Source organism: Ambystoma mexicanum, chromosome 5q (genome assembly GCF_040938575.1).
Source record: "Ambystoma mexicanum isolate Mex_15411 chromosome 5q, UKY_AmexF1_1, whole genome shotgun sequence".
Taxonomy (NCBI): Eukaryota; Metazoa; Chordata; class Amphibia; order Caudata; family Ambystomatidae; genus Ambystoma; species Ambystoma mexicanum.
The window spans coordinates 359,265,980-359,293,278 of record NC_090933.1 but is presented as its reverse complement, the minus strand read 5'-3'; the positions used below and the strand labels follow the sequence as shown (position 1 = coordinate 359,293,278).

At 46.0% G+C, this 27,299-nt stretch overlaps 1 protein-coding gene across 2 annotated transcripts; it reads right to left on the bottom strand.

Annotated features, from left to right (window-relative positions):
• Positions 1-6,652: 6,652 nt before the first annotated feature.
• On the bottom strand, positions 6,653-27,000 carry TGIF1 (TGFB induced factor homeobox 1). 2 transcript variants are annotated; one of them, XM_069620848.1, is made up of 3 exons: positions 26,312-27,000; positions 12,816-13,036; positions 6,653-7,706 (listed from the first exon to the last, which is right to left on the bottom strand). In XM_069620848.1, the coding sequence occupies exons 1-3, from the start codon at positions 26,367-26,369 to the stop codon at positions 7,104-7,106; spliced, it is 882 nt and encodes a 293-aa protein (XP_069476949.1). In that variant the 5' UTR covers positions 26,370-27,000; the 3' UTR covers positions 6,653-7,103. The 2 variants fall into 2 exon arrangements, with proteins under 2 accessions (XP_069476949.1, XP_069476950.1); XM_069620849.1 differs by lacking the exon at positions 26,312-27,000 and adding an exon at positions 24,792-24,923.
• Between the last annotated feature and the right edge of the window lie 299 nt (positions 27,001-27,299).

Sequence of the window (27,299 nt, the reverse complement as noted above, 5' to 3'; positions counted from 1 at the left end):
GGCAAAATGTTATAGGCAACACGTTACTTGGTCAACAATCGATCACATCAGGTATGCCCAGAGAAATTAATCCGGTGGCCATTCCAGACCCACCGGCCATTCTAGAGATGTTCAAGCTCATTCTGTCACCAGATAATCGGATTGCAAATGGGATAAAGAATTGTTGCCGCTCATCCCTTTTCTCGCTACATTCCTCAATACGTCTTGAGCCCCTTCAATGGCACACCACAAAAGTAGGCTTTTCAGCAGGGACGTGTGCATTACTTATTAGACTGGAGTGTGCTCCACACTTCCTGTGCTACCCATCAGCGTCACAGAGATCACCATTGGTCTGCTATGCGCACACACTTGAGGGACCAGAGGTTGCAAATACTGAGCCACACAACACAAGAAGTGTTCCAAGTACTGCAATACTCCGTTGTTCCGGCTGCCTTTCCACTACGGATACATTTCTGCGTTGCGCAACGTTTGCATTTTTTTTAAAAACCTTTTGCTAATGTCATTTTAGATCTCGAGTATATGCAGCTCGCCTTTCGTTTTCAGAAACACAATAAAAGCAAAAATGAGGCTCATGCACTGGTCACAAATTGAGCAAACGCTTACGTGTGCCGCGATATGGTCCACATGTGTTTTTACCCTGCACAGAACACGTTGAAAACGTACACTATTGCACAAACAAAACCCCACTGCCATAGTGACGTTACGCCCCAAAATATAAACCACTAAATACAATTCAACATCTGACAGAATAACCGAGCAAATGAGCACAGGGGTTCCAAAAAGGCTGCATGGAAAAAGCAAACTACTTGAAATCTCAGCAAGAAAATGTTAGGTTTCTCACTATGCACTACGCAGTAGCAGATCTACCGCTGGTGTGCGGTGCAGCTGAACACCCACCCCCCACCTCCCCACTCACCAACACACCTTGATGGGCTCCAGCGAGTAGAAAACCGGGACTTCTTATGGCGATCCGTGGACTCTCCCCACCTGCTGCCTCGGCAGCAGGGCCCTGCAACCGGAAGAACCGGTCTTGGCGGTGCATTCTCTGCCATCATGGGTTTTCAGGCTGCTTTTTTTCTATCAACACTCTGAAAATGGGCAACCGTTTAACTTAATGGCACCTAATGGCTGCCGTAACCCCCCCCCCCCCCATCACATGTAGGGCCTTTGTTGCTCACCTTCAGGGCCACCATTATCAGGATAAAATGCAGATGGGAAAAAGTCACCATGCCAATGGCCTTTCGAATGTAAAAAGTTTATTTCGTTTGCAGCCACTTTCTTAGGAATGTTTAGACAATTGGCAAAATGAAGGAACATTTCCAAATGAAAAGAATCACCCCTCCCTCCAGGCTCCAGTCTTGTGTCTGCTAACAACCTAAAGTGAGTAACACAAAAGAGGCCCTTTTTTTCGAAGATGAAGTATATCCATAATCTCTACTAGTTTGACATGCAAACAAATACATTTTTCCATTTTTAAGTCCAATGTTCTTAAAATCATGCATAACAGCAAGCTGGAGGTTTGTGACAAACAAGTTATATACCCACGTGTGAAGGGGTTTGTATACATGTGTGCACAACTGGGTCAAAGGTTCACTTTATGACATTGCGTGTGGAGGTCAACATGGGCACTTATTACGACACATCGCATGATTTGTTTTGGGCACTAGCAGCATGAAAGATGGACAGCACAAGCATATGTTGTTAAGACATAGCCTTTTATGGGCACTAGCCGTATGAAAATGTGTTTTACTGGGGCAATGCTGGCACCTATTGTGGAGACCAACTTCCTTTCCTTCTTCAGACAGAAAAGGCATGAAAATGAGAGACAAGGTTATGGGGATAACACGCTCGAAAAAGTGGGGCATTGCTGGCATTTGTTGGGGAAAAGCCACCCGATTTTGTTTTGGGGACCGACAGCACCAATGCTTGCTAAAATGTTGCTTTGTACGGTTGGTGACCTGGCATCTCTACGAGGGTTTCATTTGTCCCCTGAAGACTAGACCTGGGAAAACCAGGAAATTCATAGGAAGGGCGGAGCCAGGGCCAAGCCTGCATGTCTGGCCTGGTCCTTGGCCAAATAGGAGCCAACCAAGGGAAATGGGTGCACAAAACGGGGGAGGGGCAAGAAAAGGGGCTAAAGGGGTTGGAAACAACAAAAGGGCTAATGGCCGACAAAGGGGGCTAAAGGCAAGAAAAGGAGCTAAACAGTACTGTGGCAACAAAAGGGGATAAGGTGTTGGGGCAACAAAAAGGGATACATGGGGCAAGAAAGAGGGCTAAACAATACTGCAGCATCAAAAAAGGGACAGAGGCGAGAAAAGGGGCAAGAACAGATGTTAAAGGGGGCTGGGAGTAACAAAAAAAAAGTCTAAAAAGGGGTTGGGGCAATGTGATGCTGGAAATGCATTGGAGGGACAGGGCCTCCATATCCTTTATTGCTTTATCATGTATGTTCCGTCTTGTTTTCAGCACAGGAGTTCATGTGGGACTCCTGGCAGTGCAGCTCTTCCTCTTTTTGGTCGTGGTGAACAGACCCATGGGATACCCTTGTGGCACCCATGGGTGGGGGTACAACCCTGTACCCCTAGTGTATGTTTTTGGGCACCCGTGTGTGGCACACAGAGCAGGGTATGGGCTGGTGGCAGCTCCGCGCTGAATTTGACAGGTGCTCAGAGTATCCTCCATTTTGGGTATACCCCGGCCCTCCCATTGGAATCCGTTGATTCCTGATAGGAAACAAGATGACTCCTGTGGCCTCTTGCTTTCTATTGCCTGTTACCTTATTTTTCCCAAAGTCCAGGGAAGCCCTGAGTCTGTCCCTTCCCACTGACTGGCGGTCAGTGTTGCCAACTCCTCAGTAAGGAAAGTAGCTATTGGCTGCCCTAAAAGTCGCCAGAAGTAGCCAAATGACATTGTTACCTAATTTACATAATTGCCTACTTTGACTGCGCATGCGCTTTTTGAAAGCAGCCCCATGAAAGTGGTCGGTGAAGGCCGTTTATAGACTGTGATTGGCGCCAAGTCCCTGATGTCACAATTTCTGATGGCACAGTCGTAGCCATTCCCCCACCCGCTGTGCAAATCTTCATCTGCGCTTCTGGCACGATAGTTAAGGAAAGGACGTTGACATTTAAGTGCTTCCTCAGTGCGCAGCTGAGAACACAGGAGCTAAGCAAATTCGTTGCTTGGCAGTGCCCATAGAATAAATGCGTTGTGATTTGATACTGTGAAGCTCTCCCTGCCAGGACAGACTACTTCCTCTCTCCCGTGAAGTGATCGACAACCCCCTTGTGATTGGGTTCACCTGTTCAAGAACACATCTGCACAATATTGGGAAACATCAAAGGAGGAGAATTACATGTATCTATTGACTAGCACTGGATCTTCGAATTATTTCGGAGAGCAAAAGTGCAAACAAGTAACCTATGTCTTAAAAGTCAGCCTCCAGTTTTCATTATTGTTTTGATAATTAGCCATGGCTCAAGCCTTCTCTCTAAACGTATTTTTAACTCTTCCCCATTTTACAGCATTTTGAAACTTTGGCTAATCAAGTGTCTACATAACCAGTCCTCCCTTTTATGTTCAGGGTGTGTTTTTGCATTACTTCAGTTACAAAACTGGCGAATGACAACACTTTTTTCTATTGGTTTGGAGACTTGCGTCATTTATGTAAGTTTCCAAACCAATAGAAAAAAAAAGTAGCTAGTTCTCGCTAGCTGTTTTTTTTTTTTTAAACAAAAAGTTGCTAGGGGGCGTACTTTCTCGCTAAATATAGCGAGAAAGTCGCCAAGTTGGTAAGACTGCTGGCTGTTGGGTGGAAGTTCCATATATGGTATTGTGGGAAGTCCAAGCCAGACTGGCTGGAGCCTTCCCAGTGACAGTATGTTGTGGGTACGCCTGTGGGTGGGACCTGGAGTGTGTGACCAATATACGCATTTCATGTTGTGGGTGTCTAGTATCTGGTGTTTGACACAATGACTGAGACAGCCCTGCCCGAACCTGGTATGAATGCAGTGTGGAGTGCTGAATGGCAGAGTGCTTTTCCGAATCCACATTCCGTGTTGCGAGTGTCTGGATGGAGAAGAATGGCCAGAATGCACTGTGAGCCTGATTGGCTGCCTGAATGCCCTTCTGAGTGATTGGTTGCCCGAGTGTGACCCAGCAAAATGAATGTGAGATCAACAGTACATCTGGGGGCCTGGTACTGATAGAAATTGTTCAGAAGCTGAAGTCTAAATAGATGCTTAACGTTGAAGGCCACTGGAAGAAGAACTGCTTCTGCTATCCTTTGCTAATCTGAAAGCTGCGCGATTGTCAAGAAACTGATCCAAGAGAGGACCTGGCTAGGAGACCTCTTCCCGAGCTACGAGGCACCATTGTGACCCTCGAAAGGCTGCCGACCGGGGACCGCTGCGGAATCACTTAGTGAAGCCTCCGGACATTGAAGTCCATCACTGTCGAAGACCGCCGTCGCTGAGCCGCAGTGCTCCTTTGCCCAAGACCATTGAAACCAGGACTTCCTTGCTCATCATCGTCGACTGCTTTCATCCTGCCGGAGAATGTCAAGGCTGCTGACGACCGAGGAGAATCAGCCGGTGGGTTTCCCACCACTCGAAGACCGGAGAGACGCTGAAGACTCGACGCCCTTGCTGGGCCAAAGATCTTCATTAACTCTTTACTCGTCATCAAGGTGCACACACGCCTCAGCTTGCAGGAGGTTTTGAGCGATCGTCAACAAGCACCGCAAGAACCGAAGCTGCTGCCGCAATGACAGTGTTCACCAGTTTCTTCACCGACTCTCGACGACCTGTGGCTCCTGCCTTAAATGGAGTGCACTCAAGAAGGGCCCGTCGACGACTCATCGAAGAACTCTATGAAACCTGGTGCTTGGGGTCATAGAACCTTTTAGACGGACTCAAGACTATATTGAGCATAATTGGACTGGGCTTGTCAGTACGCTTTATTTACAGGTTGCCCAGGTTGGGGGGAGGAGGGGTAGCCTCACACCGAACCATCTCTAGGTAGGCGGGAGACTGTTCTGCCGTTGCTCGATTTAACTTACATTCCTTCTGTGGTCTATCGTTGATTCATCTCACAATCTGATTCATATGTTATTAAGGCTGTTATAGCCTTAGCGCATTTTAAAGGAATCGATAATTTAGAGTGGTACTAAGTAGACCATATTTGCAATTATAGTATTGCCAGAGAAAAAAGTGTGTTATTGTGATTTTGTACATAACGTGAACCTTATTTATATTCAGACTGCGTTTTCACTAACATAGTGTGTGGACATTCCTTTGTGGGTGCCACTGTACTTAAGAACCAGCCTGCATCACCTCCTGAGAGCCAAGCCTTGATTGTTCGTCCATTTCTGCTTACCTTTTCAAATGTGCTACTGCTTCACAGCACCACCAAGTGTTGCAATCCTGCCCCGCCAATCAATGAGCACCCTCCTATCAACGAGTGGCTGCGGCAGTAAAAAAAAAAAAAAAAAGATGCGCTCCTGTTGTGCTGGCAGCACTTACAGCAGCGCATCTGCCTGGCTTAGGGTACTGGCTGCCTGTCTTCCTGTCCTGCCCCAGCCAATAAATGAGTAGCTGGGGTGGGGCTGGAAATCAGGCAGATGTACCCCTGTAAGGGCTGCCGGCACACCAGGAGCGTTTTTTTTCAAGCAGAGGAGTGGGCGGGGACCGGGTGTGGCCAGCCCCCGCTTTTGGCAGGCACTGATCCGAGAGGGGGGGGGAGGGGTCATACCAGAGCCCTATGGGGATCTACGGCCTTCCGAGCCCAGCCAGACTCGCCCAGGTCTACCGCAGAGCAGAGTGTGAACTGTACATTTTTCTGAAATTTTTACTGAAATGCACAATTTTAACTCATCATTTTAAAAAATGTGCAAGGGGAAACTCTTGCCAAAACCTCACTGTTTTTAGTTCAGATGCGCTCATTCGGGATGAATTCGGGGATTCATTTATACCCCTCCATTTTACAAATTCACCAGCTGCAACCGAGAGCAGTTGTCATTGTCGGAGAGGGGCATGGAGGCCTACTAAGAAGGCGAATTAGGTCTTGCTGCCTTCTTTCATCACACATTGAGAGAACCCGAGTTCCTGGATTAAAAAAAAATAAAAATCGATTGTTCACCCCCAATCCTGCCACGCTGAATACTCCCCCTGCTGTTACCTCTGCAGAGGTTTCTGCTTTCTACAGAACAGTCCGGGCGCATCTGGACACCCTTGTTTTATCAAAGTGCTTGTTGCTGGGAAACTACACAACATAATTCCCCATTCACGCCAAGACACTCACTAGAAGCCCAGCAGAGGCAGACCTCACACATGTTTACGAAGCATGAGCCATTGAATGCGCCTTCGAAAATATAATCACTTGGCGTTATGTACTGGGAAAGAAACGGAAGAATAAGGCATAAAAGATTATTCATGATCAATTAACATTTTATTGTTTTGTGGAAGTGAAGGAAGACCTAGATAAAGAATAAGGCATGGGGTAGCTTGTTCGAGTGACAGTCTGCTTGCACTGACCAGAAGCATCCTTCTGTTCGTGCTCTCCTGAATTTTGGCACACTTGACAATAGTACGAAAAAGCTGCAAGACTCCATAAAACAGATATATTTAAACACGCGCAGTGGTACATCACCTTAGAGAAAAATATTTTATTTACATAGTGAAAAGTCAATCAACTAGGCTCGTTTTGTAAAAAAAAAAAAAAAAAATCTACTATAGACGGTCTGTTAAGTTTCTCAGACTCGCGGGAATGATACAAAAAGGAACCATTTTTATCACTAAATATTGCACAGTATGTAAGAAACAGACAAACAAACAAATCACAATCTTGGGAACCATCTCACATTATGTGTCATCTACTAAGAAACAAAAAAAGGAAAAATAATTGTTTCTACAGTAGCTCTAGGGTTATTATTCTAGGAATGACTACATCCCATTTAAGACATCCGAATAACAGGATACCCCATTTCGGCAATCCCATGTGCAAATAATAACAGTTGTATCAAATAATTGAATTAGTCTTTGAAATAATCCAGACGGCACATATGAGAGAGGGCATTCGAAAGTTCTTGGTCTGAAAGATTGTTAGGCCACAAATTTGGACTGCAGTTCCATCTCTGCGGCCCTTTTGAGTGCAACGTCCACCAGCAGCTGAAAACCACTGAAGTCCTGGTTGAGATCTGGCGGGGTTGGGGGAGGGGTGTTAAAGAGTCCGCTCTGAGCATGCGCCCGAAGTTCACATTTACCGGTGTCCTCGTGGTAGAAGGAGGTTTCGTCGTCTGTGTAGCTGCTGCTGCTGCTGCTACTACTACTATTGTCTGCCGCCTGCTTAAGGTCTGTGCTTTGGTCGAGGTGAACAGGCTGGTAAAAGCGGAAGGGTACATCCCCTAGCGACGTCACAGTGGTGTGGCAAATCACCGACGGCCGCGCCAAGACGGACGGCGGCGACGGTTGGAGAGTCAGCGGCGGCGGGGCGGAGATGAAGTAAGGCTCGGAAGCCGTGGAATGGAAGGAGAGCTCGTCGAACGTCGAGATGTAGCTTTTGGTGCCCGTTGGGGACTCCAGTAGGCCACATTCGGACACCTTGCTCCCCCTTCGCGAAATCGTGAACTGGTGCGGGTCTTTGCCATCTTTCCTCAGCATGTCGGGCAGCAGCCTGCGGCGGGCATTGATGAACCAGTTGCAGACCTGGAAACAACAGAAGGACAAACCTCAGATTCAGTATATATATATATATATATATATATATATATATTTGTCATCTACTTTTGAAATGCATACAGTAACAGGCATTTGACAACAGTGACCGAATCCCTTTAAACGGCTTCTGTGCCAACAGTTACTGCCCCCACCCCACCCCCCTACACAAAACTTCAGTTGAACAGCCTTGGGCCACTAGAAACCAGACATATGTTGTGAAGCGCTATTCCACCTTTGCATATGCATTAATCGGTGTACTCCTTGTTGAATGACAGGGAAGTGTTTCCTCTTGGAAAACAGCCTCTCCCCGCCCACACACCGCGGTAACTGATTTTCAACGTTGAACTGCCTGTGTCAACAAGCAGAACTCGAATTACCTCATCGAAACGTGTTCCTACTGAAATAGCTAACTTATTTCCTGGGCAAAGGAACAGATACCGCCAGGCTCGGTGTCCGCTTTCAACAAATACATGTTCCCACCATCCCAACGCAGCAATGCAGAAACACATGCGACTTAACATTTGAAAAATACACTGCACGGGCACTGACAGAAGTGGGGGGCTCGCCTAATTATAGGTTTAAGTGCTAGAGGTAATTATGCCTTCTGCGTCGTTTCGGCAACACGGCTTCCCGTGTAGGCATGCAGCCCGATGCCCGTTTAGTTCAGCAGCATTCTTTCAACATTCACATTTGATGCAACGTGCATCAACAAAAGGCCTCAGCCAGCAAGTGCTTAACTCAGTGATCTAATTTACCAGAATCAGTCACGACAACGCCTGCCCGGCCTGAACTTCTTCACAACGGTTTCATGGAAAGCTCATTCCCTTATGGAAGGTCCTCTTATCTCCCATATCAAACATCACCCACCAAAGCAGTCACCAATTGAGGTTGAAGACAAACCACACAGAAGGGTGGGCGAGAGGCTACTAATAAATGATAGGGAAGAGATCTTGGAGTACGGCCAGTAATCTGCAAATCTGCTCATTCCTACTATGCCAAGGAAGCCCCACAGTGGTACAATACGGCTTCCACGACAACCATAGACAATCACACAAATAATCAATTAGCTACCTTTGAATTTTCCATATCCAGATGTGGAGCCATCACTTAGCACTGAACATTACAGTCAAATTCATTTGGCAGTAAACTCATACCTGCAACGTGCAGGGGATGAAACACGTCATGGGGTGACCTAGGTGGCCACAATACAATGCCCATTAAGGAAATCCCTTGGAAACCACCAACTGGGAAAAAACATTCCCTAGTGAGAGCCAATAAAAGGTAAACATCAACGTGAGCCTGGAAAATGGGACATAGATGGGTGCATGGTCCTTTGCAACACAAATGAAAAGAAAACCTTAGTTAGGCAGAGCGAACGGCCCTTTGAACACCCAAGGAATGTAACAATACCATGGAAAAAACGATAAAGAAAGGAGCAATAACCTGAACGAAGTGAAAGGAAGTACCCACCTTTTGGAAGAGAAACTCCAGGCAGAAGAGCAAACATGTCTGGGGAAATCCTTAAAAGTGGATCCTTACCAAGGAATCTCCCAGATTCCTCAGCACCCTGGTTAAAGTAAATATCGTAAGTGAAGGGTCCTTAATGGACCAAAAGTTCAAGGGCGCCCAAGCCAAATGCTCAGGAGCAGGCTGTTGTAGGGCATGTAAGACCAAGGGCTGATCCAACACAGCCCAGGCAGGACTTGGAAGACAGAAAAGTTAGGGCAGCATTTAGCAAAAAGGATGAGCTGCATTTGGTCCCATCAGTTTCCCCCAATGCTCTGTGAAATGCTTTAATTTCCGTCAACTAGAGTTTGAGTTTAGTTTCTATTAGACCTTGCTGCGTGTGGCACTAGTTATGGGCTGTCTGGCGGGGGGGGGGGGGGGGGGAGTATAAACGGCAATACTTTTTACAAAAGCAAAAAGATTGTGTGGTTGGGTGCAGGTCTCGATGGTTCAGACTCAATTTACTTCAGAAGGACTGTGGCAAAGACAAACAAGGTGGTATGGTCATCATACTTGTTTAAATTCAGAGACAGTACTGCATCACAACTTTTTTTGTTGCTTTCTGGCAAAGACATACTATGTAATGTAATATGGCATTTGTAGAGCGCCTTTTCCTATTGGTATGTCCTCAAAGCGCTGTAGGGCAACGCCCTTGGAGGACCGAAGGCCGAGGCTTCAGAGATTGGGCAGAGGACTTTATACAATTCGGGTGTGCATTGTAACACATACTCAGATAGGTAGGGGTGGCTAAATCCCTGCTAGCGACCCATGTGGAGCTGGCTTGTGCACGAGTGCTGTGAAGGCTGTCGAGAGAGTATGTGAGTCAAGGAGACGGATGTGTCCAGAAGGACACCTAATGTGGGAGGTTGAAAAGGTCAATTTTTAGGAAAGTAGGGCTATATTGAACAACCAAAACACAAAGCCTGTGAACGAAGCACTAATTAAGTCCAAGGAAGCTGCAAGTATTCTCATCCCACAATGCCTTTGGATGACAAAGACCTGACCTCAGTAAAAAAGCTACAGTTCAAGCTGAAGATCATGTTTCTTTCTTTCCATCTTCAAGCTGCTTCTGTTTACAAGCATATTTGCTACACCGAGTGCAGCTAAAACAATCGGCCATACAAACCAGAGAAATCCAATTACGCAATAAAAAAAATTATGCAACATCTCACCACTTGCTCGCCAGAAGAAAGCAAACACGCCGTCGCTTGGCACCTAGTCTTTTCAGGAGACACAAATCTAATGATCATGAAGACTGGGTTAGATCTTTTCCCAGTGGTAGATGCTCAAAAGTAAGGGTTCACACGAGCAAGTCCTTTAGGTCCATTGTCAACCACAGTGTTCCACTGGGGTCTAGTTTGTCCTCCCTTCAGTTCAATATCTATACCAAGCCTTTGCACAATTGGCTTGTTAAGAGAAGGGGTTTACTTCCAGAATTATGTGGTGATATACTGATCACTTTCAGACTTGCAGAATGTATTCTACTTTCTTCTACACAAACTTAGGTAAGGGTAAAACCAAGCTTATTTGCAGGTCACCATCTCCAATGCCACTATTCCTTCTCCAAAAATGGGCTAAATCTTTGAGATTGCTCGTTTACTGCTCACAATCCGTGAACTTTCACATGAATCATAAATGCTATTATTAGTTCTACCAACATGCCTCTTCAAAAGTTCTGTCCCTTAGAGTCTGTAGCTGGCTGCATCGTAAGTGATATGCTAGGCGGAGATCTTCATGTTCTGCAATCGCTATAAGTTCTTCTTAATACTGCGGCCAAAATCATTAGGAACACCCCTTCTAGGGAACAAATCACATCTCCACTGAGGAAGACTCGCCTCCTGTATGTCGAGCATGACATTTCAGCCGGCCCCTTTGCATCTCTGGAACAAAACCAAGTTGCACGAGCAGCAAGAGCGTCACTCCAAGTTCCAGTCTATGCAGCAAGAGCGTCACTCCAAGTTCCAGTCTATGCTTCATACGTGCTGCAACCCTTTCTATCTGTTGTTGGAAAATTGTTCAATGATATTATAATTATGCAATACCTATCTAACTGATCAGGAGGAGGATTAAGACCCCCACTTCTAGGGCTGCTTGTTTTTGGTCCATGCTCTGGAGTCGCCAGCGCTCAGATATCAGATAGTGCCAGGTCTGGATTGTTAGGGATGGATGGGTCTGTCCCTATGTTTTCACATCTTCCCAATCTGCGCTGCTGAAATTATACAGTTCAGTGCTGCTTCCGTGGTGTCTGCGGGAACAACATTCAGAATGGATCACATCTGAAGCATGTGTAATTTATATTGTCACTGTGGAATAATAGAATGTTGAGGTTCCGTTAGAAAACCGCATTTTTGGACACACATTGCCAAAGGAAGCAGAGTTCAAATTGTTAAAAAAAAATGAAATAAAAACCTCAAAACGAAACAAAGGTTCGGCAGATTTTCGTGAATGATGCCATGTCCCACTACATTGGCCACTGCGTGTTGGGGCATCCAGAGTAATATCGTGCCTTGCAGCATCCAGTCAATTTTCATAAAAACGGTGCCCTCAGTTTTGCACACTGTAGCTCCAAACTGTACCAGATTTAGAAAATATTCAGTTGGCCTTTGGGTGCAACTCCTTTCTGAAAAAATTACTTGTGGTAACACCCAGAATATTCGGAGCAAAGTGCTAAATTGAAACATGATATTGGGTAGAAAAACATGCTGAGCTAAACCGGATTTTATCGAAAACTTCAGGGAAAAAAAAAATTTAAACCAGTTCTTGAATAGGACAAAATGTATAGGTGGGGGAACCCAGTCCCCCACGGGGGTGGAGGGTGATTGTCAGTGGTGAGGGGGGGGGCTAAGTGTCGAATAATGTGGGTGCTGTGAATATAGGATGTTGGCTGCTTTGCATAAAACCAATGTGCAGTTTGGGAACATAAGAATGACCACATTTATCAAACAGGTCTGTGGTAGTAATTAAAATATGCATTTCTTCAGGGCATGGGACTCTGGTAAACACAGATTTAAACCTCAACTTTCAGAGTCACCTTTTGTGAAGCTGATGTTCTTTTATGGAGTTAAATTCTTACCCAGGTGCAAAAGTTGAATGGCAAAACTTTTGCTTAGGAATAGTTGAAGACTGACACTATGGGGACAGATGAAGACACACAGCTGTAAAGTTCCTACCCCACAAATCCTTGACTCTACCAATTCAAAACCCCATCACTCTCGAATAATAATTTAGTCACTCCCAGAATGGGTACTCATGACAGTGGTACCAGTGAATGGAAGGGCCACAGCAAAACAGCAGAAATTCAAAAAAATTAGTGGGCGTGTTTTCGTAAAAGTACACGAGGAAAGAGAAAAATATTGTTGAAGAAATATGAAACAGAAAATTTGAGAGCCCGCCACACGTAGAGGGAGAATTGAATCTGCAACTAAAGGTCGATTGTACAACCTTCATTACGATTAAATGTGTACACTCAGTCACCCTGTTTTGTTTTACACATGGGTACCCATAGATTAGGGTCCAAAATTCAGGTTCAATCTGGTTTCACCTTGGTTGAGGACACAACAATATAGATACGTGCTTATTCACAACACATACCTGTAGCGTGGATAGCTGCGTCTGCTGCGACAGCACTGCTTTTTCTTGCTCCGAGGGATAGGCGTTGTATCTGTGGTCATATAGCCAGCCCCTGAGGATTTGCACTGACTCCTTGGGTAGGTTGCCACGTCTTCGTCGCTTCCCCGAGCAAGCCGTGGAGGAAAGATCAAGTGGTATATCCATACCGTCATCATCATCGGTCTCGCTACCCGATATAGTCCCTAGATGCAAAAAAGAGAGGCATCAGACAGTGGCCAGTATCAAACTGACTTCCAACTTTTTCCTTTTAAAACGTAACGTAGTACCACTTTACAAAGATAAAAAGGCAGGCGTTAAATACAGGCCTTGTTTGGCAAACTGTTTGGCCACTACACTAAGACACCTGTATGTGGAAACCTTTCTACCAACTATCCCTACATTTTTACATTCAGACACCCACAAACCATCTGAAACCACGTGCATGTGCTGAACCCAAGGACACTTTGGTCACATTAGCGAGGAGTTATTACTTGATATGGAATTCAACATTTAATTTAAAATCATTACAAATAGTTTAAGGTTCTTGGTCCGCATCAGGCCCACCTTGAGGGAGGGAAGAGGACTAATCAAATCCCAGCAATTTGTGTTACTCGTGCATAGAGTAGTAATAGCATATCCAACAGTACATCTTATAGCCTAAAATGGGGATAAAGTAAGCCTAGACCATATGCCACGCACTCTCTTTCAGACGCGCCAGAGCCCTTGGACACCATGCAAACTGCAGCAGTGCCCGGTATAAATTCCAAATGGCATAACAAGGAAACGGGTAAAGTTACTTGACTGGAGCTCCATTTGACATAATACAGCATGCGTCACTTCCCGTGTTTGGAGTAAATAGTTCTGGCTGAGCTGACCTCCCTGGTAGGGCGTGTTGTCCCATCACGATAAGGTAGGAATGTTGAAAAAGGGCGTTGCGGGGGGGGGGGGGCGAGAGGGGTACACCACCACCTGAAATTGCGGGTGTTTTCATGACAAGCACATTTCATAGGTTGGCATAGACATAACATTTTCAGCCTGCAGTTGGCTTGTTTTGAAAGGTTGCATGTGAAGGGAGAGGCCTGAGGCAGGTTTGCAAACAGTGTGTTCTTAAAAAGAACCGCATTTCTTTAGCACTCTTATCTCAAAGCTTTTTACATCTCTTCACCACCAAAAGAGGTCAGAGAAGAAAACGTGGCCAAAGGGATGGGCAAAAACGTGAACATTTTCTGTAGACTCCCTTTGAATTGAAGAAAGCAATACGAGACCAGTCCATCCTTGCACATACAAATGACACATTTTGAAAGGCTATCCATCGAACTAGCATTACGCCTGGAACTGATCAAGCATGCTCCAGTGGGTCCTTTTTTTGGTGGAGAAGCACTTGCGTCACCAATGCCCATTCCAAAATTACTGTACAGAAGTTCTGGGAACAGATTCAGAAGAGGAGACCGGGAGCTGCATACCTTCGTAAAATGTTTGTTGGTAATCCAATTGAAGTCTTTAGGAGCTGGTAAGGAGGGTGAAATAAGTGGTTTATGGGTGGCACCATGCAAATATGCGTGGAGTGACTGGTATGGAGAGAAAGTAACGGGGGGGAGGCCAGACAGAAGGGAATTACTGTAGCTTGATATGAGAGCTGTCAAAGTGTCCGAATGTATCTCTCACAGGCTTCCAGATAAGAGTTTGAAGTAGGAATATCTTACTCCCAATATTATAAGTAAGGTGTAAAAAAGTAAATTCCCACTCCCAATACGAGTATTTTTAGACAAGTGCACCCAGTAATTCATGCACATTCAAAAGATTGATTTTTACCACAAAAGTTCCTATTCAGATCAGGCACCAATATTCATATTAGAATTCCTTCCAGGGGTAATGCACTGCTGGTGGAGGCATTCCTTGACCCCTTAGTTCAGGATGTGAGAGTGTCTAGTCACAAACGGACTACAGAGTTACCATCAAGTCCACCTGACACCCCAAATAGTATACATGGCCGACATCGGACACAAACAGTCTGCAGGCATCACAGTCGTCCATGTTAAGGTTGGGATAGTCCCCGAAATCCAGCATAGGAAATACACATTTCCCATAGAAGTAAATACCACGGTGTCCATGAAAGTAGGTAGGTACGCGCAAGTGATCATACAAAAGCAGCTGCAGGCTGCAAATTAAGTTTGAAAATAGTTGAAGTCAAACGTACCCATAGGCATAGAGAGTGTTTGTTTAAGCATTAAGGAAAAGGGCTTCTGGCACACAGGAAGGAGTACTTTAAAATGATCAGAGATTGTGTTTTGTCAGAGATATGGTCATCAGTCGCTGGGGTATGGTGCAGCTGTGCAGCAGTGGACAACATAGGTCCTCCCTTGAAACACTTGTGCATAGGCGCATAATGAATAACAAATCAAAGAGGCACTGGCTATCAAGCCCGCAATGGCTGAGGTCATCACATGGCAGGGGGCTGTTTAGCATCAAGCCATTTCATGCCTAGGTGCGAATTAAACACGTCCCTAAAGACTTACGATGTCACAGACCAATCACAAACTAGAAATTATTTCATCCTCTCACAACACCACAGATCTAAACAGTGCTTTAAGCCTTCCAGAAATGTCCGTATTCTTGTGATCCATGCACACTCTCAATAGCCACCACCGGCCCCAAATGGCTTCAATTACCACACTTCAGCGACTCTTTAGAAAATGGCATTCAAAAGAATGTTCCCATCCATTTTTGTTAAATCGTGAATGCTTTGGACCAGGGGAGAAGATAAAGTCCTGGAATCTGTGTGAAAATGTAATTAAAGAGCATTTGTCTTCCCAGTATATTCTGCGTCAGCAGGCCCGGCCTTCTGCTTGTAGCTGCATCGTGTAGTTTTTGAAACCACAAGGTGAGCAAAGTTGTAAAAAACAATAATTAAGCAGCTCACACTCCCAGACGCCCACAAAACCTCTGAACTACACGACCTGTGGCATTCACCCACGTGTAAGGGAAATATTGTGTCAAAACCAAGGAGAGGGGATGCCACTACAGCAGAAATATCAGCACAGCATGACCTTGGGCGCCACCTCTGTCGGTATTTTGGATTTTTGTCCTCCCCGCGCCCCCCCCCCCCCGCCACAAATTTCGAAATCATGTCCACCTCATCACCCATACCTGCCCATGCTCGGCAAGGGGAATTCTACGGGAAATTTTGCAATGAAAAGGAGCCTTCTGTCAACCATGATGTCAGTGTAACAGAGGTCACGTGAGAACAAAGAAACGCAAGTGAGTTGTTTACCTGCGACACAGAGGTGTGTGTGTGTAGGAAGGTGACCATAACTTATGTTGCTCTTTAAATCTTCCATACTGTGTCAAACAACCACTGCAGTGTTTTCAAAGCAACTAGGCTTGTCTGCAAGCTGGTGTATTTTTTCCCTAGCCAGGCTACCAAGAGGAAAGGAAAACGAACAGGTGAAGCAGTGGGGGAAACAGGAAGCAGATAAAGAAGAGGGACCCAATCTAAGGTTAAGAAAGGATAGTGTTTTCGATAGCTCGAGTGCTCGTTCATCATCCAACCAAGAGTAGGTAGATAAAGTCAGGATTGCTGGATGTAGGGGGGCGAATTCTATGAAGAAATACACCAGGTACCTGAAAAAGTTGACTTTTTATGAAACGCGTACCTACAGTTTAACCTGCTAAGGGTCAAAAACTCAAGTTGCAAGCTATTAGCCAGCCTTAAAACAGTCACTTGCCATCAATTATACACAAGCGGCACACAATGTCTTACTTGCCAATAATCTACCATCACTAGCTAGTGCCCATTTGAGACCTGGGTCTGCGTATGCCCTCGATCACTAGTGCCTGAAGATGGATATATTTCAGATACCCCAGTGATTGACCACGGGTGTCTATCATTTTCAGGGGGCCCACTCAATATTTACAGATATTGACTAATTTTCAGGCTTTCCGTTTTAATGTATACATGCACCACAAACATCAAGTGCTACATAAAAGCAGACAACACCATAGCAAAACAGAAAACCCAGTAACACTACAGGACACATGATCAAATATAATAACACAACTAGCAATCTGGCTCCGAACCAAAGGTGTATAAATGTAGTTGGTTTTGAGTAGACGAAGCTTTCAAAAGGGATTGAAATAAAGATTTGACGAGCAGTAGCTACATGCAGCTCCTGGGCGTTGGGCATTAATCAGCGCAGCGAGTAGGTGCTACCCCTTGCAAACAAGGAACAAGTTAGTGCACAGTGTGCTGCGAATTTAACTTACACCCCAGAGCCAAATCATAACTTTGCAGCCATTATATTTCACCCATTAAGGTGAAATATCTTCCTGAGGTGGCCCAATATTTATACACGTTCCAAATTAAACTGAGTGTGCCGTCCCATGGGTTGGTTTGTATGGCACGAGCTGCCTGGGGTGTCAAAAGTAGCTCCTAGTCACTGCTGCTGCCAAGCAAACGAGGGTACAAGGAGGAGCTAAAAAAGCTCCTAGTAATTTGCAGACCATTTAATTTCTTCTGAAACATGCACTGTGAAGAATCATTGTCCTAGCTGCAACACAACGTGCACTATCTGAACGTTCTTGACTCCCCAAGGCATGGGTACGGTTCGCCCAAAGAAATTCCTCCACCATCACCCCTGCACTTGGGACCATCTTGCTACTTTCAGATTGTCCACGCCTCCAGAAATTCCTCCACCATCACCCCTGCACTTGGGACCATCTTGCTACTTTCAGATTGTCCACGCCTCCAGAAATTCCTCCACCATCACCCCTGCACTTGGGACCATCTTGCTACTTTCAGATTGTCCACGCCTCCAGAAATTCCTCCACCATCACCCCTGCACTTGGGACCATCTTGCTACTTTCAGATTGTCCACGCCTCCAGAAATTACTCCACCATCACCCCTGCACTTGGGACCTTCTTGCTACTTTCAGATTGTCCACGCCTCCAGAAATTCCTCCACCATCACCCCTGCACTTGGGACCATCTTGCTACTTTCAGATTGTCCACGCCTCCAGAAATTCCTCCACCATCACCCCTGCACTTGGGACCATCTTGCTACTTTCAGATTGTCCACGCCTCCAGAAATTCCTCAACCATCACTCCTGCACTTGGGACCAGCTTGCTACTTTCAGATTGTACACGCCTCCAGGCTGTAAATCCGACGTCACATGACACCTAATTTTCAGATCTAAAGTAGCAGTGAAGGAGAAGCTGGGTTTACCCCCAGTCATAGTTCAGTGTGCTCGATATGCCTCTACTCTCTGTTCAGGGATCAAAATCAATATTTGATAAGCAAGAGCACACAGCATCAGGTGGTTATCAGGTATCAGCAAGTAAGCAGAATATAGCTCTGGAAACATACAGCATGCCGGAAATTTAACTTGCACATGAGATGCAAACTATAACTTTTTGCCCATTTTATGGCACCTATTATGCTTTAATGTCTTCTAGATGTGTCCTAATAGTCGTTATGAAGTAATCCCAAACACCCAGTGGTTTTGTTGCATTGGTATGTTTGTAGGGCATCAATTTGCCTTGGGTGTCAGAAGTAGCTTCAGGTGTCCTGGCGTCAAACTAACCAGGCACTTCAGGGGTACAAAGATCCAAGTAGCTCCCAGAAGTGTAGGAGACTTGCTGCACCATGTTCCACATTCGACAGGAACAGCGTAGTGCTAAACAGAATGCATGCCTGTCCATGTACCCTTTTAGATAGTATTTTATGCATTTGGGGTGGAATTGGTGTCTGGAGGGGCACGATTCTTACCAACTACATAGGACTTTACAAAGAGTATCCCTGTGTTTCTTGACAGAAATAATTAGAAACATGTGTTTAAGGCACTCTTAAACCCTCATTTCCAGTTTCATATTAAAAAAAAAAAAAGATCATAGCGAAGGCGGCGTGGAAAGATACTGCATGCCAAAAATTAATGTTGAACTTTGTAATTTACTTGCACTATTCTTTATGTGCATTTTGTAATGGGGCATCATAAAAACAAGCATGAGCTGTCAATATGGATACCATTTGGTATTTCGGCTTTGCAGTTTACTGCCACCTGACAGAAACACCTCGACTGCATTAGAGAATCAAAATACATTCTTGCCACTTACTTATTATGACAAGCCTTTTGTTCTGGCTTCAGGATATGGAATTGCCCCACTCTGAATCTATTTCAGCAGCTGACACTTCTTCCCGTGCTGAACAATGAGAGGCTATCTTGTTGGTGCACATTGCCCTCTAAACTACCAATAATAATAATAATAATTACACTTCTATTGTAGGCATTCCGTGCTCATGATATAGGAACTCCAGCACGCCAATGTAGGCGACCTTGTTTGATTGGCCCGCGCTCTACATCCATTAGGTGTGCATCATGGTTCTGATGATAGACAACCCGTGGTTCCCCACCTGTTGGGTGCGCTGTGTATTGTTACATTCTAGATTGGTGTGGAAGGTAACAGTACGATTGGACTGAATGGTGTTGGGTGGGTGTGTGTGTGTAGAGGGGGAGATGATGTGAGGTTTAAATGTCTGTCCTGCTGGCAAACCATGTATGCTGACAGAATGTTAGTGCTTGGAGTGATTGACAGCTCAGGAGAACTTTGATGAGTGTTTGCAGTGTGAGAGTTCTGAGAGTGTCATTTGGGGCCTGAGCTGGGTGTGCTAAAGGATGGAGGGTGGGTGGTGTTATCTCCATGTGCATAACTGAAGAATAACTGGAACCAATGCACTGTACATATTAAAACTTACCTGGTTCATCATACCTCAAGTGGCTCACAGCTTGTCTGTGCTTGGACTATATCTTGCCCACCAGTTTACAACAACCACTAAACATGAAAATCCAGACATGCTTCTTACAAGATGAGAGCGTGCTGTAGTTTCCCAGTCACACAAAGAGCATGCAAACAGAAATGTCACTCGCAACTCTCAGTGATGCTGGCAGTGTTCTTGTGGTAGTGACAACTCGCCCCTGCTAATACTGGCAGCTGGGGTTCAAACCGGAGAGAGTGCAACCTCAGACGATTCTTAGGTTCGGGCTTTAGGCTTTGGCATAGACTGCAGACGAACATCTCACCTCCTCTCCAAACCCTTAGAAAACTGTAGCAAAAGGAGAAAAACTGCCCCTTGATCATTAGTGTAGACGTGCTCCTTCTCCGGCTGTAGCTGGCCATAGCAGCAGCAGCAACTCAAATCAAGTTAAGATGGCTTAAGTGCACGTGTGAATAGGATACGCTCTAATGCGACCTCCTAGCCGGACTGGGGGACAACCTCTGGTGTGCTTCGATATTCACGTGCCTCCTTCAGGCTAGGAACATACGATAAAAAATGCCCCTCCTCCCCAGCCTCTTTTGCATCTACAAGTTCAAGTGGCTGCAAGGATTCTTGCTGCTAAACAGCTCTAACATCTCCGTACTGTCTGCTTGACTCCCAGAAATGGGACACCTTGGGCACACGCCACCTTAGAGGTCACAACCAACCCTGCAAAATGGTAGAGTGCTGGAGGAAGACACCTGTGATCTGCCCTTCTGTTCTACCTTGCACAAAGCTTCTTTGTGGAATTGTTTAGGTTGAAGACACAAACCCACCTACTCCCAACATGGACAGATCTAAGTGAGTAAACATTATTTTACTTCTTGTTGTTGCAGCACAGTTACAAGGCTGGCCTAGCTCATGCTAACACATACTGAGAAGTTCTTTACCATATAGAGGCTATTGGTGCCAGTGCTGGGAATTAAAGTGAGAGGGGGGGCTGCAGTAAACATGATGGAGGCTGTCCGATTATCTGGCAACAGTAACGTTTTCTCAATTTTGGGATTCCAGAATGTTACTGTCAAGCATGGTCCACACAGGGGGCAGTAACGGTTGCAGGCGGCTGTAGTTAGGGAGAGCAGATCTCTAAAAACAAAAACACTGCCCTATAGCCATGTTCTTCTGCATGTAGGCATGAAGAGAGTGGTTGCAACGCCAGCTCCTCCCACCCCTCTCCGCGAGACCCTTAGTGTGCTGCTGGGGGGGGGGGGGGGGGGGGAGGGTTGGCAGTTAATAATGAAATTGCAGCCATTTGTAGAGCAGAAGTCAATCCAACAGGAGCCAGAGGGCCCACATGTGATTATGGTCTTTACAATGTTGTTTGGAGAAGAAGCCTGCAGCTGTGTTCTGGGGCTGCTGAAGATCCATGAGAAGATGGGCGGAAAGGCCACAATAAATGCCCTTTGCATGAACTAGCCCGGATAATAAGAGTCCCACAACGGATGGAATTCTATGTTTATGTTGGAATCAAGGAAGAATCTGCATCATGGTTCGTTGCTGTAGAACCCCCGTTGGAGCGACAGACAATATTGGCTACAGCGACAGGTCACTGCTGAGAAGAACCCGGAAAAGATTGACTTGCTTAGCTGAAAGAGAGCCCTGTGCCAGTTGCAAGGACCAAATGGAACACTACATCTGGATGCCGGCCGGCACAGAGGGCGCATAACTTGAATGAGTTCCGTTTACGCTTGTTGGCCCTCATCCAGCTGTTTACTGCAGGGCATGCAGCTGCTGGAGAGATCTGCACACTTGCAAGTCGCTGTCAGTTTGACAACGATTGGAGTGTTGTCATCGTAGTTTTGATTAGCCTGCACATGTGTGTCAAAACATGTTGCCTATTGTAACGAACGGAGATGGTCCTCTTGTTTATTGGAGATATCAGGAGAAGGTCCAAACATGGGCAGTCGCTGCTCTACATAGTAAAGGGTCGAATTCGAAACTGGGACTGCTCAAATGTTCAGCAGGAGTATGTTCCATCCCAACCACTGGATACAATGTTTCCAAAAAAACAACAGCTGGAGTTACCGGGCAGACTGATCACACTCCACATGGCAGCACTGAAACCAGCCCCCCCAATGGCCAATGAAAAGGGTGGCATTCGGGCACCCAACACGCAAAGACGGTAGCTGAAGCTTCCCAGTTGACGCAAATGGAAGAAGCACGACGAGCCCAGGCAAGCGAAATACATACAGACAAGCAAACAAGGCGACAGGATACAACAAAGTTTTCCAACATGGAAGTGCCTTTCCTTTATATTGAATTGCATTGGGCGTATTATTATTCACGCTTGACAAGTATAAAAGTGTTCCCTTTTTAAGGAAATTTGCCATTAACACTCCAAACAAGGTGCAGTGCGGCACAATCACTTCCAAACTTCTTATGCAGAGCTCCCCTTGGCCAAAACAAATCCCCTACACACCCAGAGCGCTGGACATTCTGAGTACCTCCTTTTCGTTTTGGCTATTATTGAACCAAAACTGTAGAATTGGAGTAAAGCTAGGCAAGAGATGACATGAGAGGAGGGACACAGATTGGGGGTGGTGTTTGGTTATTTACAGACCCATTGATTTCTCACAGCCATATTAAATTGATATATGTCATTTATAACATGCCTTTACACAAGTGTTCCTAGCCGTGAACAAGGCCGATCAGGAGTGGCCAATCCCAACCAACACCTGTCCTTCTGCACCCAGGACAGATCCACCTAGTTAGTATCTCTTTGAGCAAGCTCTGTCAAGTAGTGTCACTGAACTTTGATAAAGGCAGTGTTATTTTGAAGCAGTCTGAGAGTTAATGGCTTAATTGCAGATGAAAATGTGCTATTGGTGTAATAAAAATGTCTTAAACCAAGCGTGCCTTCAGCCACCTGATGTATAGCATTTAGCCTAATGTAAAGGTATGCAATGCAACGCCCTCCTGGTCGGGAACCCCACAAAGAACATTGAAAAGTTACAAATTGGCCAAAATAATGCACTCTCGGCTGCCATTAGTATCCCTAGAAGGGAACACATCTCAGCTGCCAGGAAACAGGCCCATTGGTTACCAGTCAAAGAACGCGTCATATTCAAAACACTGGCCCTCACCCATACAAGCATCCACCACGCAGTTCCTCAATACCTGTTTCAGAGATTCACCAGACCCCTCAAAGAAAGACTAATTAGAACCCCATACACCAACCTACTGTGCTAGGGATGTCATGGTATTAGTTTTATGTCGGTACGATGACCTTCTTGCCAAATGACAGTATATCATGGTTATCGCGGTATAGCAGGTGGAGTTAACTAATCTTAACAAATATTTTGTAAAAGGTCATAAATTGTCAGATTCATCATCACAAACAAAACCAGGCACCCAGGGCCAGAATTGGGCTTTTCAACATACTTTCCACTGAAATGCCACCCCTTGCTTCCACCAAACAAACACACGTGTGGAGAGGAGGAGGAGCCTGCTGCGACTGGCAAAGCAAACTGAATAGCTTTTCTTAAGTGGTCATTTAGGCTTTTAGCTCCCCCACTGGCTACTGGTGAAGATGACCATGTTGCCATCTTGATAACCTGCATGCCACAGATCAATGGAGGCTGCTGGTACTATACACTTGTTTGCATGTTCTCTTTCTCTCTCTGTGTCTCTCTCTCTCTGCTTTTAGTTTACTTGTGGGCCAAAAGGTGTTCAGTAATCACGGACATGTTACCCTTTGGTATGGCAGCCGGGAATGCCCACAGAGATGAGTGAATTTTGCGGTGTGCCTTATTATATGTAAATTCAATGATAGAATCATGGAAATCCCCCATTGTCATATGTTTAGAAAACATCCATTATAAATATATAAACCCCAAAGCCGCCAACCCAAAGTAAACCCCTTTCCTTCTTGGAACTGTATTTATTATTCCTATTGCTAACATATTGATTGTGTGACAGGCACGTGTGGTTTATGGAATGGCATTAAAAACTGCGCCAACTGAAACTACTTGGCAGACGGCACATCCAACAGTGCAAGACCAAGACTGCACAGCATCTGCTTACTGCAGCCTTTCCAAATCAGATTGAAAAGCACACTTAACGGTATAAACGGTGTACCGGTATAAACAATGTGACGGTCATTATTGTTCAATTAAGTGGTTCACGGTATCTTTAAAAGGTATACCGTTATAGGTTCACGGTATCTTTAAAAAGGTATACCGTTATACCGTTACATCCCTACTCTGTGCCCACGGTCATAAAAGCACTGCGGGAGGCTCCAGCTTCCTCTTCATCACCACAACCCAGGGGAACTCCCTTCCACCCAACCTCAGAGGGATCTCATCCCACTTAGACTTCCGTAAAGAAATCAAAACATGACTGTTCATTTGAACTCTCCCATTATTGACCCATAGGGTTCTAAATGCGTTGACTTGTCCTCCATGTATCACTGCTTCCTATCCAAATAACTGTCCTGTATATACTATGCCACCCATGTAACCATCTCCAAACCTGCTACACCTCATGTAACTAGAAGCAATGTTGTAACCTGTAACTAAGTCACTCTCTTGCAACTGCGCCTCGATGCCCCTGGGCTGCCAGTGCGCTTTATAAATGGAAATAAATAAATGTTTTGGAAGGTACCGCTATCATATACTCAGACAATGTTCCAGCTGTTGAAAACTTATGGCCAGGTAGTACCATTCCAACTTTGAATAGCAACTAACTATATCCAATGCCTGCAGAAAAAAGCCAAATCGGTTGGCTTTACCAGTGCTTTTTTTTTTTTTTAATAGAGCCGCCCGGGCCCCTAGCCATCCCTCTGGGTATCCCTGCTGGTTGCAGGGATGGGGAGCACCTGGTAGTTTGAAAATCACTGCTGCAGCAGTATGACGAATGCTAAAACAGCTGATAGACCTTTCAAAAGGGGAAGAGTTTGGCATTGGCTTCCCACAGAAATCCAGGGACTTTCCGCTCCTATTCTCCCGCCCTCCTCCCTCCCCCTAACACACACATCCAATGGGTTAATAGGCAGCCCAACCAGTTTCTTTTCTTACAGCACGAAATCAACTCCTCGGGTTCCCGCAGAAAGAGAAAGATTTGCCGCGGTGTTGGGGAGGGGGGTGGAGAGATCAAAGGGGAGTTTTAAATTACTAAAAACAGGGCTGCTTTGAAAGGCGCCTTTTTGTACGTTGCTCCGCCCTGTGTGTGGGTGACCTCGTCCCCTTTTGGGCAGGAAGAAGCACAAAACGATGCAATCTCAAATGTCTGTAGGGAAGAAACGCACGCCTTTGTCCCAGAGACTTGCTAAGTTTCAAGCATCTGCGCGCTCTCTCGCCCCGCGATGTGTCAGAGGCAGCAGCACTGCCCCCTCCTGTCAGAACAGCACGGGCTTAGGAGAACAACAGAGCACATGGCTGGCAGGAAGCGCGCCGCAGCACGCACAGCAATCACAACCACGCTGCCCTGCTACACACCGACTTCTCACAGACGGGACAACTAACAGGTTACAAAATTGACACATTGGACGTTTTAGGGGCGTAGTCTCCCAGCAAAATTGGCAATAGTTTAGCGTGCCGTGGAACAAGTAACAAATAAAGGGAGACTGACGCGTCATTCTCATGTGTTCGATATGTCACACGTGTCCACATTTCAGTTTGATCGCTGCAACGAATGGAATGAACGTTGAAAGGTGAACATTTTGGGTGCACATACCAAATGCCAGCACCTTTTGCCCCCTGCGTTGGAAGAGGTACATGCTTGAATGGAAGATTTTTTTAAGCCTCGTGGGTTAGTCGTGGGCGGGTGGAACACAGGGGCCATTAGTTTAAAAAGAAACTACACAATTCCGAAACAACTGAAACGTCATATTTCCTGCATGCAAATATGAAACGACAAACCGGCATGCTACAGTAAAAAAAAAGTGGACAAAAAAGTTGGACGGGAACAAGGCCGAAGCGCGGCAGCAGTTGAAAACAAACACATGACGCCTCCCTGCCAGGAATGCTGTGGTGCAGACAAAGAGCCCAGCACCGGGCTGCACACGAGGCTTCGACAAAGGGGGCCACAGACGAGTTAGAAAAAGAGAAAATACATAGAAATTGAAAGGTGAAGTGCTTTGAAAAGAACCTTCTGCTATAAAGTATTGGGGGGGAGAGGAGGTACAAGGAATTAAAGTAGTAAATAACACGGGAGCGTTTGGGATCGCAGGCAGCTGAACGCCTCGTTTTTGACAGCGCGCCAGCAGCAGCACCAAGACGTACAGAGGGCCAACAACAGGGCTGAGCGTGTTTTGTCTGGAGCCGAAACTCGCACAAAACGCCTCTTTGTGCAGCGGGTCACCCCAAAGTTGAAACCATCCACACAGATTGCCTCGTGGTCTTTGCTCAAAACTCCCACGGGGTTGTGGGGGGCGGTTATTTTTTTTCTTCAAGTCGAACAAGACACATTTAGGATAATGTGTCACTTACCTTTGAGGTGTGTTTACTGGCACCTCAGGAAACTTTAGACCCCAGGATTATATAGTCCATGAAACAAGTACCACTCTCCCCCTCCCCACAATTAATGAAAAGGCCAGACAGACGCCCCCCTGCCCCGTTAGCTTGAAAGGCTGCGCCCCTGGCACTCGACTACATATGTTGTCAAGACAAGCAAGCACGCCCGGCTTCCCAGCAACACAGTAACTAGCGTTGACTCACTGCCACAACTTACCTCTCTTCGCTTTCATCCTGCTCCGCACCTCAAAACTTTCCCCGGTTGGAAAGAACATGAGAGAAATAAGTTTTTGTAAAACAAAATCTGCAAATCCTCTCTCTTCGCCCGGTAAACGGGGATGTGGCCCCCAGCAGACCCCTGCCTGGCTTCTCCGGTGGTTCCCCGGCTGTAGCACCAGTTGGTAGTAACCAGAGTTTGAACCCCTCCAACACAAAAGTGCAACAAGTTTGTGGCGTGCCTAGGGGCTGCTGTCGCGCGCTCCTGCACACCCACACCGAGGAAAGTTCAAGCGCTGCCTCTCAGTCCCCTCGCCTGTCAGGCGGGTCGCGGGTACAGGTACAGGCTGCTGGAAGAGATGCTACTGACAACTACTGCCACTACAGCCTCACTGGCCGCGCCGCTTCCTGTGTTTCCCTTCTTTCTTCCCAGACAACCGTTTGATCATTAAACTGCAGCAAGGAGGGGCCGCTCCAGACTCCGGGCCCAGCTTTTTTTTTTTTTCTTCCCTTCCCTCTTGTTTGACAGCTGCCCTCTGCTTCGCCTCCTCTCACTGGTGCGGTGAAACCGGATGAGTGCGCCCACCCCCTGGAGGAGGTAGCGAGGACAAGAGAGCGCAGGATGTCTCAGACAGAAATGCAAAGGAAAAAAAAACTCGCTGGAGAGATTACCATCCCATTAAATGCCCCGTCACAAAGGAGACGCCGGCGCCTCCTTCCTTTATTTTGATTCACACTTTGTCATGTGTGGGGAGAAGAGGGGGGAGGGCGAAGGAAGGGGGGCCCTCACTGTCACTTGTTTTCCACATGCTTTCTTTACTCGCTCATTTCACCAAGTTTGCTAAAGGCACAGGTAAATGTTACTATCACGTCCACGTGGACCTAGACAGCACGTTTTCAATTGCAGATAACAAAAAATATCTCCGCAGTTACTTTCACCCATCGCCCCCTCAACCCGATAAAAGGCAGCGTCTGTTTTTGACAACGCA

Coding starts and splice junctions, on each gene's coding strand:
- TGIF1 (XM_069620848.1), bottom strand. CDS start 26,369: ATGTTCTTTCCAACCGGGGAAAGTTTTGAGGTGCGGAGCAGGATGAAA. Junction 13,037..26,311: donor CAGGATGAAAGCGAAGAGAG/GTAAGTTGTGGC, acceptor TTTTGCATCTAG/GGACTATATCGGGTAGCGAG. Junction 7,707..12,815: donor CGCAGCTATCCACGCTACAG/GTATGTGTTGTG, acceptor TGTTGTTTCCAG/GTCTGCAACTGGTTCATCAA.